Source organism: Chelonoidis abingdonii, chromosome 9, assembly GCF_003597395.2.
Source record: "Chelonoidis abingdonii isolate Lonesome George chromosome 9, CheloAbing_2.0, whole genome shotgun sequence".
NCBI lineage: Eukaryota > Metazoa > Chordata > Testudines > Testudinidae > Chelonoidis > Chelonoidis abingdonii.
Window position 1 is genome coordinate 29927418 of NC_133777.1, and position 12382 is coordinate 29939799.

General features: G+C 42.5%; 1 protein-coding gene across 1 annotated transcript in view; it reads right to left on the reverse strand.

The window, feature by feature from the left end:
• The window catches only part of LOC116833282 (syntaxin-binding protein 4-like), a 109449-nt gene that overhangs the window by 11317 nt on the left and 85750 nt on the right, over positions 1 to 12382 (reverse strand). The window contains exons 12-16 of the mRNA XM_075069077.1: positions 11421 to 11518; positions 6264 to 6360; positions 5361 to 5488; positions 4433 to 4525; positions 3686 to 3751 (exon numbers count right to left, since the gene is read on the reverse strand). Coding sequence (XP_074925178.1) covers positions 3686 to 3751; positions 4433 to 4525; positions 5361 to 5488; positions 6264 to 6360; positions 11421 to 11518 — 482 coding nt within the window. The remainder of the gene's footprint in view (positions 1 to 3685; positions 3752 to 4432; positions 4526 to 5360; positions 5489 to 6263; positions 6361 to 11420; positions 11519 to 12382) is intronic.

The window sequence follows — 12382 nt, forward strand, 5'->3', positions numbered from 1 at the left end:
GGGAAATTTTTGGGAAAGGGGGAGTTTATACAGGAAAGATAGGCTCCACCTAAACCAAAATGGAACCAGATTGCTGGCACTTAAAATTAAAAAGGTCATAGTGCAGTTTTTAAACTAAGGGCTGGTGGAAAGCTGATCGGTGCGGAGGAGCATGTGGTTTAGACAGAGACATCCCTTAGGGAGATCTATTAATGGAGATTCTCTATATCCTAGTAAGGAGGAAAAGATGGAAAATGATAAAATATGGGTAGGATCTGATGAGAAGCTGTCAAATGAAAAAGAGTCCCATTCAGTTACATCATGTAATGGGAAATAGCTAAAAAGTGACAAGTTTTTAAAGTTCTTGTATACCAATGCTAGAAGTCTAAATAATAAGATGGGTGAACTAGAGTGCCTCGTATTGAATGAGGATATTGATATAATAGACATCACAGAAACTTGATGGAATGAGGACAATCAATGGGACACAGTAATATGAGGGTACAAAATATATCGGAAGGACAGAACGGGTTGTGCTCGTGGGGGAGTGGCACTGTATGTGAAAGAAAGCGTAGAATCAAATGAAGTAAAAATCTTAAATGAACCAAACGGTACCACAGAATCTCTATGGATGGTAATTCCATGCTCTAATAATAAGAATACAGCAGTAGGGATATATTACCGACCACCTGACCAGGATACTGATGGTGACTGTGAAATGCTCAGGGAGATTAGAGAGGCTATAAAAATAAAAACTTCAATAATAAAGGGGGATTTCAACTATCCCCCTATTGACTGGGTACATGTCACCTTAGGATGGGATGCAAGTTAAAGTTTCTTGACACCTTAAATGACTGTTTCTTGGGGCAGCTAGTCCTGGAACCCACAAGAGGAGAGGGAATTTTTGATTTAGTCCTAAGTGGCTCCGCACAGGAGCAAGTTCAAGAGGTGAATATAGCTGGACCACTTGGTAATAGTGACCATAATATAAATAAATTTAACATCCCTGTGGCGGGGAAAACACCTCAGCAGCCCAATACTATAGCATTTAATTTCAGAAAGGTGAACTACACAAAAATGATGAAGTTAATGAAACAGAAATTAAAGGTACAACGCCAAAAGTGAAATCCCTGCAAGATGCATGGAAACTTTTTAAAGACACCAAAATAGAGGTTCAACTTAAATGTATACCCCAAATTAAAAAACATAGTAAGAGAACAAAAGAAGTGCCACTGTGGATAAACAATAAAGGAAAAGAAGCAGTGAGAGGCAAAAAAGCATCCTTGAAAAAGTAGAAGTTAAATCCTCTTGAGGAAAATATAAAGGAGCATAAATGCTGGCAAGTGCAGAAATGTAATTAGGAAGGCCATAAAAGAATTTGAATAACAGCTAGTCAAAGACTCAAATTCAGTACATCAGAAGCAGGAAGCCTGCAAAACATCTAGGGGGCCACTGGATGGTCGAGATGCTGAAGGAGCACTCAAGGACAATAAGGCCACTGCAGAGAACCTAAATGAATTCTTTGCATCGGTCTTCATGGCTAAGGATGTGAGGGAAATTCCCAAACCTGAGCCATTCTTTTTAGGTAACAAATCTGAGGAACTGACCCAGACTGAGGTGTCATTAGAGGAGGTTTGGGAACAAACTGATAAACTAAGCAGTAATAAGTCACCAGGACCAGATGGATTCACTCCAGAGTTCTGAAGAAACTCAAATGTGAAATTGCAGAACTATTAACTGTGGTTTGTAACCTATCATTTAAATCAACTTCTGTACCAAATGTCTGGAGGATAGCTAATGTGATACCAATTTCTAAAAGGGGCTCCAGAGGTGATCTCAGCAATTATAGGCTGTTAAGCCTGACTTAAGTACCGGGCAAACTGGTTGAAACTATAGTAAAGAAAAAAATTGTCAGACACATAGATGACATCACTTGTAGGGGAAAAGTCAACATGGTTTTTGTAAAGGGAAATCATACCTCACCAATCTTTGAGGGGGTCAACAAGCATGTGGACAAGGGGGATCCAGTGGATATAGTGTACTTAGATTTTCAAAATCCTATTACCACGTCCCTTACTAAAGGCTCTTAAGCAAAGTAAGCTGTCATGGGACAATCGGGAAGGTCCTTTCATGGACTGGTATCTGGTTAAAAGATAGGAAACAAAGGATAAGATTAACTGGTCAGTTTTCAGAATGGAGAGAGGTAAATAGTGGTGTCCCCCAAGGGTCTGTATTGGGACTAGTCCTATTCAACATATTCACAAATGATCTGGAAAAAGGGATATACAGTGAGGTGGCAAAATTTGCAGATAATACAAAACTACTCAAGATAGTTAAGTCACAAGCAGACTGTGAAGAGCTACAAAAGGATCTCTCAAAACTGGGTAACTAGGCAACAAAATGGCAAGTGAAATTCTATGTTGATAAATGCAAAGTAATGCACATCGGAAAACATAATCCCAACTATACATATAAAATGATGGGGTCTAAATTAGCTGTTACCACTCAAGACAGAGATCTTGGAGTCAGTGTAGATAGTTCTCTGAAAACATCCACTCAATGTGCAGCATCAGTCAAAAAAAGCGAATAGAATGTTGGGAATCATTAAGAAAGGGATAGATAATAAGACAGAAAATATCATACTGTCTCTACGTAAATCCATAGTACGCCCACATCTTGAATACTGCATGCAGATGTAGTCACCACATCTCAAGAAAAGATATATTGGAATTGGAAAAGGTTAAGAAAAGGACAACAAAAATGATTAGGGGTATGGAACGGCTGCCATATGAGGACAGATTAATAAAACTGGGACTTTTCAGCTTGGAAAAGAGACAATAAGGGGGGATATGACACAGGTCTATAAAATCATGACTAGTGTGGAGAAAGTAAATAAGGAAGTGTTATTTACTCCTGCTCATAACACAAATAACTAGGAATCATCAAACGAAAGGTTTAAAACAAACAAAAGGAAGTATTTTTTCATACAATGCACAGTCAACTTGTAGAACTCATTGCCAGAGGATGTTGTGAAGGCCAAGGCTACAACAGGGTTCAAAAAAGAACTAGATAAGTTCATGGAGAATAGGTCCATCAGTGGCTATTAGCCAGGATGGACAGGAATGGTGTTCCTAGCCTCTGTTTGCCAGAAGCTGGGAATGGGCGACAGGGGTGGATCACTTGATGATTATCTGTTCTGTTCTTTCCCTCTGGGGCACCTGGCATTGGACACCGTTGGAAGACAGGATACTGCACTAGATGTACCTTTGGTCTGACCCCGTGTGGCCGTTCTTATGTACGTTCAGATTTGGGCAGGAGCCTGGCTCTGAAACCCTGCAAGGGGGATGGGTCTCAGAGCTCAGGCTCCAGCCCAAATGTCTACACTGTGAATTTTCAGGCCTTCAGCCTGAGCCTCAAGAGCCTGTCAATTGACCCAGGCTCTGAGACTCGGTGTCGTGGGTTCTTTATTGCAGCGTAGACGTATCCCAGAGAATATTAAAACAGAGCCTGCCTTTTGCACTTTGGCTAAGGTAATGGAAACAACAGGTGCAGGACACTTGAGGGTGTGATTTTGCCCCCGCCCCCACCCCCGGCCATCCTGCCTGTAGAAGGGCACATCTGGGCCTGATTTCTGTGGGTGCAATTGCGTCCATGGAGCCCGGCTAGTGCCGCCACTGGACAATTCACAAGTAACCTCTAAACTAACCTGGTTCAGTCTCTGAAGTTCATATTCCATTGACTTCTTGCTGCTTTCCACCTCCTTCAGAAGAGACTAGGAGGAAGATTTTCACTTGGTCAGGCATCATGTTTGATAGCACATTCACTCAGATGAAAAGGCAACAATGGACCACTGATCACCTAGGCTATCTCCTGAATAACGCAGGAAATAGGTCTTGAATTAATTCACTAGATGCAACTATGGACTTGCAGCTCTCCTCTACAACAGCCATATTTTTAGATGCACTCTTACTCTGCAATTGCCTTTCATTGGCTACAGCTTGGACGTATCTGAAAAATGCACTTTGTCACCAACATACTTTTAACAGCTGAGCTGCCAATATTAGGTTAGATCGGGAGGCTGGGGGGTGTATTTAGGTTTAATATGAGATGTGAATTATTTGTGTTATGTTTTGGATATTTTAAAAATGTTTATTTTCTTTTAGGGTTTTCCATTAAAAAAAGAGTGACCATACCCTTTCGGCACATTAAACATTTTTTTAAGGAAAAAAAACAAAGAAAGAACAAAAATAAAGTCTTGGTGAGAGGAAGCACACTACATGTGTCTCCTCTGTAACAACACGCATTGAACTAAACGCAAAATGGTAGCTGCCTCCAACAAATGCCTAGAAATGTAAAGGCATGATACACAGAGAAGACCTGCCTAATTGTCGCACTGTCACATCCACAATATTTGAATTGTTATGGAAAAACGTGCTCAAAAGATAAGCCTTACCTTCAGCCTTTGGACTTCCTGCCGCAGATCTGTCATTTCCAGTTGAAGCTGTTCCAGTTCCTCACCGTCGGTACAGCTGACGGAATCAAAAGACTGGAACACATTGGTGCACACGGTGAGTGAGTTCGGATTATCTTTCACCATGAGCATGGGGTTACAACGCATGAATACTTTTGACATACTCCGACCAATCATTATTCAAAATAATTTTCGAAGACAGTTTGTGTTTTTACAAAACGACACAAGTGTCACAATAAATAATCTAATTGTGGTTTTGTATTCCATAGGAATTCAGGCTGCACACCATGAGACAGCTGGAAAAATGGTTAATTTTCACTGCATTACTGAAGTGACAGTAGCTGGAATGGATTCACCATAGCTAATTTTCCTTCTGTATCACCATCAAAATGACATAAGATGGCCCCTTTAGGCAATGAAATATCTTGAATGGCTTTGCTATGGTATTTTTTTCTTTTATAAGGCTAGAAAATTGACATCAGCAGCTTTCTTCAAACCATTACATAGTTTTGTTTTTTATTCATTAAGCATAGGAAGTCAGGTCTTTTATGAGATTTCCTTTAAGCTTTATGATTAAGGGATGAAATTCTACCCTCTCTTTTCTATAACTAAAGTATAAGTGAAAGCTAGCCCATTAGTCTTTGCCTTCTCTGCCCTTTGGAGAAAGATAGCACTGTCGCGTTTTCTTCTACAGTTTACAGCTAGCATCCAGACCAAGAATCCAGGACACAGCTACTTGTCAGTCAATCTAGGACACAGCTACCCAAATCATCTTATGGTATATACCTTTCTCTTACATCAGCTCACAGAAAGACCCAGAAGGTCTTTGATCTGAGAGGAGCTTTGGAACCAAAGCAGGGTGCAGTAGGCTAGGAAGAGAAGCAAGAAACAGTATTTGGCTAAGGCTGACCAGAGAGTGAAAAGCAGATGTGTCCAATAAACTGGCCACTTCGTGCTGAGTGAAGAGCGCAGAACTGGCGTCAAGGCCAGCCTCCTCCAGCTCATCTTGCAGCAGATCCCTGAGTGCTTGAAGAAAATCTATGAGGGAAAAAGAGAGTGAGTAGTCACAGTATGAGGAGAGAGCGCCTGGAACTGAGTTTACACAGCCAACTTTCACAGAAGCCATAGATTATCCAGAAGAAAGTAACACATTTCATGTCCATCACTACAAACATTATAGCAAATCCAACCACCGCCAGCACAGAGAAGGTTCTCTATCCCATCCCAAATCTCTGTATGTTGAATACAGGGTCCGTATGCAGTATGCTTTTGCTAGCCATGGTTTAGAGACCTCTATCCAATTTCCTAGAAAGCACTGCTTAGGATTAAAAAAAAAAACCACAACCACCACCTAGCATTTTCATCAGAAAAACTACTTGGAAGCAATGCCGCACTTCAGTGCAGAGACAAAGGAGTTACATGACCAAACCTCATAAAGCAGGTTTATCATTCTGTTTTTGCAGCTTCCCTTTGCCATTGCTAGTGAGCAGGCTGAAAGTTTGAGGAGAAGGAGCCTGTGCACTCCCTCTCTGTTACTCCCATTTTATATGTGGACCAGTCAGAGGCCTTTTCCTTGTGTAACCAGTTACTGAAGAAATAGCATTTGAACTAAAACCTGTCTGGGCACTGAACCATGGGGTTAGAAGGGACCGCAAGGGTCATCTAGTCTAACTCCCTGCCAAGAAACAGGATTTGTCGTGTCTGTTTCTTTATTCTAGGTGGCATATCTCATGTCCTAGAGCAGTCAATGGCGCTATACTAGGGATGAAATGCGCCTTCTGTCTCATACTGCACATAGCAGCACCCTGCTTACCTCCATAGGCCACTGTTCCCTGCGAATCTGTGATCAGACTCTGCCGTAATTGCTGCTTCTTCTCCTCGGTCACATCCAGGCCCAGATATTGCAGCACCTTTAAACAGAAGCAACAAGTCCACAGAATAACCCCCACAGGAATGCAAGTTTTCTGGAAGGAGTTGGGGGGAGGGCAGTCTGAGCTGGATTTATCATCAAGTTCATCATCATTCACACGGTAAACAGGACTTTTCATGGAGCAGGTCTGGCCTAGGTCTCCATGTCACCTCCTCATCTAGATCTGGAACCATGTTGCATCTCTTCTGAGCTCTTCCTATGAGCTCTTCCTATGACAATTTCCACCAGCTGAGGCTGTGCTGCTAAGAGTTCACCTTCCTTTCAGGTCCCATTTATGCTCGCTCTCTCATTCCCCAGAATGAGTCTTCAGCATGGTTTGAGCGTGCAAGCAATACAAGTCTCACTGCTTTTTTCTGCAGAAGGCATTGTCATAATACTTTACACTTCCATAGCGCCTTCCAGTCAAAGAGCTAAGTTATTATTATTTATTGTTTCTTTGGTTTGTGTAGAAGACACAAATATTAATTAATCAAACCTCACCGCAGCAACACAAGACAAACAAATCCATGTTATTTCTATTTTATACATGACAGGACTGAGGGACATGGAGACTAGGTGACTAATGCACAGTCCCATTCTGCAGCGAGTCAGCGACGGAGCCTAAAATAGAAGCCATGTATTGTCCCCTTCCCTAACCACTAGACACATGGGAAATTCTAGATTTTCTCCAGCATGGCCCAGAACCTTGGAGAATCCCTCTTGGGGGAAATAAAATGGCATTCAGAAACACAGCTTGTAAAGTGCAAGGCAAAGTGTGCTGTCCTCTTTATACATGAAGCAACTTTCTGTTAAAGCCAGAATAGGCAGAGACCAATGAGAAAATACAACCCTGAATTCTAATTGAGAAGCATCGTGCACTTCTAGCAGGAAAGGTTGTGCCCAGGTGCTACAGTCCTGATTTTCCTGGGATTCCCCAACTGAAAAGGCAACTGCTTCGTCCACCATGAGGTGGCAGCAAACTCTAACGTTTATGCCTGGAAAAGGTGTCTCTTGCCCAGCAAGCTGTATCAGCTCCAAAAAGAACAACAGAACCAGATACTCATGACAGCCGCTGTACTTCTACAAAAGCCTGGGTGGAGAGATAACTTTAGGGTGGGTGGTACATTTCTAGACTGTATCCATCACATTGCAAGAAATACAGTGCGGGTGGGCGGGGTGTTCATATTTGATATAAAATGGTTGAGAATAAGAAACCCCAGGGACACTCTCAAGTTAATTAGGCCTCACCATTTAGTCACCAGTAAATTCCAGTCCCCATCCTTTGAAGAGGATTGGAATGATTTATCAAAACACTTTAACTAGGAAAACCCCACAATATCCTTTAGATCCTCAACAGTTCAAGCACAACTTGACACACTGTTATATTGGGTCTGATTCTTGCTTAAGGCTGGTCTACACTGGGAACTACATCTACATTCATACCCCTGAGAGACATAGGTGTACCTATCCAATCCCCGGTGCAGACAGCGCTACGACGATGGAAGAATTTTTCCGTAAATTTAACTACTGCTTTTGGGGGAGGGGGATTACCTAGCCCAACAGGCAAACCCCTCCCGTCAGCGTAAGTAGTGTCTACACTGTAGCGGTACAGAAGCGTAGCTGCAGCAGTTTCATTGTTGACGTCCCCTTACACTAAGGCCCACTAACATGGCTCTAGCAGTATGAAGGGGCCATGAAATGGGTGTAGATTAGTGTAATGAGAATTTAGACCATTGTGGCAAAAAATGCTCAACTTCAACGAGAGCAGAATTGGACCCATAGATAGCGGAAGCGGGTCCTTCTGAATCAAAAGCTCTCTATAGATGTATAACACTAGCGCCAACAATAACCTTACTATAGGAGGACATGGGAGATTTTAGGGGCTCTCTGGACAGAAAGCCAAGCCGGGAGAATTCGAATGCCTGTAGGTTCTAATCCATGTGATGCTGCCACGCTGTGTCTTCCCCGTTTCAGGCCTGGCACCCTCTACATCTCAGAATTTTGGAGGAATGGTGCACATACTTCTTGACCGGAAACTGAACTCAGATATGGTGCAACAGTGTCATTTTTTCTCGAGTCCTGTTCAGATAGTTTGGTAGAAGCCTATTATCCCTCTATCTCATTAATCAGATTAGGACTTGAACCTAATTGTACTGGATGAGCTCTGTGATCCTAATAATGTAATCAATGTTTTGAGCACTGTGTCTGTATCTCCCATTACCTGAACTATGACTCACGCATCTATTAATAGCCCTACACACCCAGGTCAGGCTCTGCATTAGACTAAAGGGGAATCAGCTGGAGCAGACTGAATCCAGCACTAGATGATGTAGGTGCAGATTAGGTCACATGACCCAGTGCTATAGATTTATTCTATACAAACAGGCAGGCACCAGATTCTGTCAAACTAGGTTTGTGGTATTTTAATCTCTCCTGAAAGCAAGGGACATACTAACCCCAATGCCTTTCACTGACACCTGACATCATGAATCTGAATATAATGTTTGTGCAACAGAATTGGGAAAGATTCAAGCTGAGAAACCTAGATATATTCATAGGTCCACATGTGTGTCCATGGGATCTCAGTGCATACCCATGGTACACCAAGGTACAGTCTTTGCATTGATTTGAGAATATAGCACCAAATTTAAAATAAATAGCATATTGCCAGAGATTAACAGCCTAAAAAAACAAAAACATTTTTTCCACCAAATACTTCTAGATGGCTTGAGCAAAGACAGAAAATTACAAAACAAAGTAAATAAGGCAATGCCAAGGGTTGGACAAAGCCCTATTGCAATCATTCTCCAGCTTTTCCATCATTCTTCAAGATCAAGATCCTCTCACTTGGCACTCCCAGACCTGATCCTTCACCTGCCCTGCAGCTGCCAAGAGAACTTGACCACTGACCATCACCATGGTTATCATCATGGATTCACCATGTGCCCTCCAGAGCTAAAAACATGAGCCTCCTCAGCGTGAGCTACAGGAGTAAGTCCCTAGTGGCAACTGTAGTATGGTAGCCTGTATGGACCAGGCTGAGATGGACACTCATGCACCAAACAGCAGGGTGCTCTTGATTCTATGAACAAGCCATGTCAGGACAATGTGAAGATGAAAGTAAGCTCATGTTAATGTGACTGGTGTAACAGCTGGGTTATGCTCCTCCCATTTGCACCTATGTGTTCCATTTCCCTGGGTTCTGGACTCCATATTTATCAGTGCAGTATCTCTCCTCATTCCCTGCAGCCCCCTACAAACTACAGCAGAGGCTCTGGAAGTCTGTAAGAGCACAGACTTCTGTCACTGAGTCAGTCAGCTGCTTACCCAGCCCCTAGAGGTGCTCACACTACCTGGCACAGCACCCACTCGTGAGAATCTGTTCAATCTGCTCCGTGCACCATAACCTCCACTTCTAAACTCAGCATTCCCATAGGAGCCAAAGCACCCCCCCCATCTTCAACAGGTACCTACTCACATTGGTGATCCAGCAAACAGGGCAGACACCCCCGCAGTAGGGACCACCAAGACAAAGGTCAGGAGGCTGTGGAGTTGCAAATAATGACCTTGTTCCTTGCTATACAAACATACAGCAAGAGAACTTACTAGCTTCTTGCATGCAATAAACTGATCAGCACCATTTTTAGGTAGTTATGCCTCATGGTCTCTTTAAAGTGTTTTACACTATTACCAAGGCCAGTTACTAGTGGGTTGGGGCTGGACACCACAGAATAATCTATTGCCTATTGGTATGGGGATGGGATGTCACATTCACCCGTAAAACAGAATACTCTATATTCACAAGTGCAATGAAGTCTGTATCAAACCATTACCACTGGGATTTGGAGCTCAGCCATTACTACTATTTGTATGCAGTATCACCTAGGATCCCTACTGCTGAACCAGGGCCCCACTCTGCCAGGTGCCGTACAAACAAAGGACAAAAATGGAGTACAGTTTTATCTGGAAGGTAATTTCAACCCAGCAATATTATGGTAAAGACAATGGCCCCAGCTGAGATGTAGCATACCAGGATGACACTCCCACTAAGACAATACAAGACAACTGTCCTCCTCATCAGAGCCAGAAGGGAAAAAAGCAGTTTTGCAAAAATAAATAAATAAATAAACTAATCAGAATATTTTTCCATTCTGGGTTCAAACTTGACCAATTTTTCACTTGTAATGGTTTTTTGCAGGTTTTTTTTGGTCCTGGTTTCCATTTTTTTTAAATGACAGGAAAACAAAACAGGATTTCAGCCATTTATGAAAGCAAGCAAGAGAAAACCAAATATGGTAATTTTTTTTTCATTTCTAATTTTGTTGAAAAACTGAAATATTTCTAAAAACACCCAAAAAGGGCTATTTTGAATAATCAACTTTTTCTTTGAAAAATGTCAACCATCTCTAGCCTTCAGACCAGGACTGAGTCTGCCCTTGCATTCTGGTTTGCTGCCTATAAGATCTGAAGACACAGAAAGTGTTCTTCCTTTTGCTGTTCTATTTTGTGTTTATGTTTTCCTCTGGCCTTCAGCATTTTTTGGCCCATTATCTCCAAAGGCACCTCACCTATTCCTGCAGAGAAGCAGCTGTCTCCAAGCAGGACACTGATGCTGTTCTATGGAATGCTGAATTGGGCAGGGACCCACAAAATGATCTCTGAGGCAGAGACCCATGAGTAAAGATCTGTTTCAATGCCTAATCTTGTTTGACCTGGGACTGCCAGGGTATCTTAATATTAGACTTTCATAGCATGGACCACAATTTAATATTCAACCTCACTTCCCCTCCCATCTACCACCGCCTAGCCCCACCTCCTCTCTCATTTGCCATCACCTGGTCCTTCTTCCCTTAACCATCCTCATACAAATTATAGCAATCTCCTTCATGGAAAAGCAATATGAGGGAAGTGCTTATGTAGTTTTAGCTTCTTTTAATGTGATTCAGCAGCTGAAAAGAAGGAGGAGGAGACAGCACCATGTAATCAGATGCAGTCTGGGAGCCCCAATCATTTTATTGAACACAAAATCTCAATTTCAAGGCAGGAAGCCTTTCAACTTACCAATTCGAGTTTCCCGTCCTTGAGTCGAATATGGGGATCCAGTGCTACTTTCGGTTTGCTGCCCGAAGCCACTCTCTGACTAGAAGGTGAAGCAGGTGCTAAATAACATTAAGCAATCATTAGTGGAAGAGCATGGGGGTGGAGGGGAAGAGAGATGTTGACAAGGAGCATCCCAAACTAAGCTCAGGGCTTTGGCATTGCATGAAATATGTTGCAAGTACAGATGGGCTAAAATTAGAGGCCAGGATTTTCAGAGGATCGGTGCTCAGCACTCTCTGAAAACCAGGACACTTAAAAGTCTCCATGTGGGCATCACAAATGAAGGCAACTAAAATTACAAGTTGCTTCTGAAAATCTTGGCCAGAAGTTTATATATGAGGCCTGGGACTCTGAACTTTGGTGATCTGAATAAAATTCAACCTGGATTCCAACCACCCCAATTTATGCTTCAGTTTTACAAAACCAAAACCCAACCAGTGAGGTTTTATAAAAATCCACCGCTGGCCCCCTAGCCCAGGAGTTCTAACCTAGATTCAAAGTAATGTTTATGCAAGTGGTGGACTGAGTGTGGTCTCAGAGAAATGTTCCCAACTCCCGTTAAGAAGCGAATTCACAGGTTAAAAACACCACAAGAAAATATGTCGCAGGATTTCTCCCTGCATTACTGTTCTGAAAAGCACTGGCTCCCTTTCACTTACGTTGGGGCAGGCTACATAGTATGTGCAGGGTGTACGGTTAAGGTGAGAATGGAGACTGCTTGTGTCCACAACAACAGAAATTGTATTGTAAGAAGGGAAACGGTAGAGTGTCTCCGTCAGAGAAAACGACTGAGGCACTGGAAGAGAGACCTGGCCGCTGATAATCTGCTCTTCATTCCAGGGGGCATTTTCAAAAGTGCCCAAATGACTTAGGAGCATAAGTCCCATTGACTTCAGTGGGACCTGTGCTAAGGAAAATCCCAC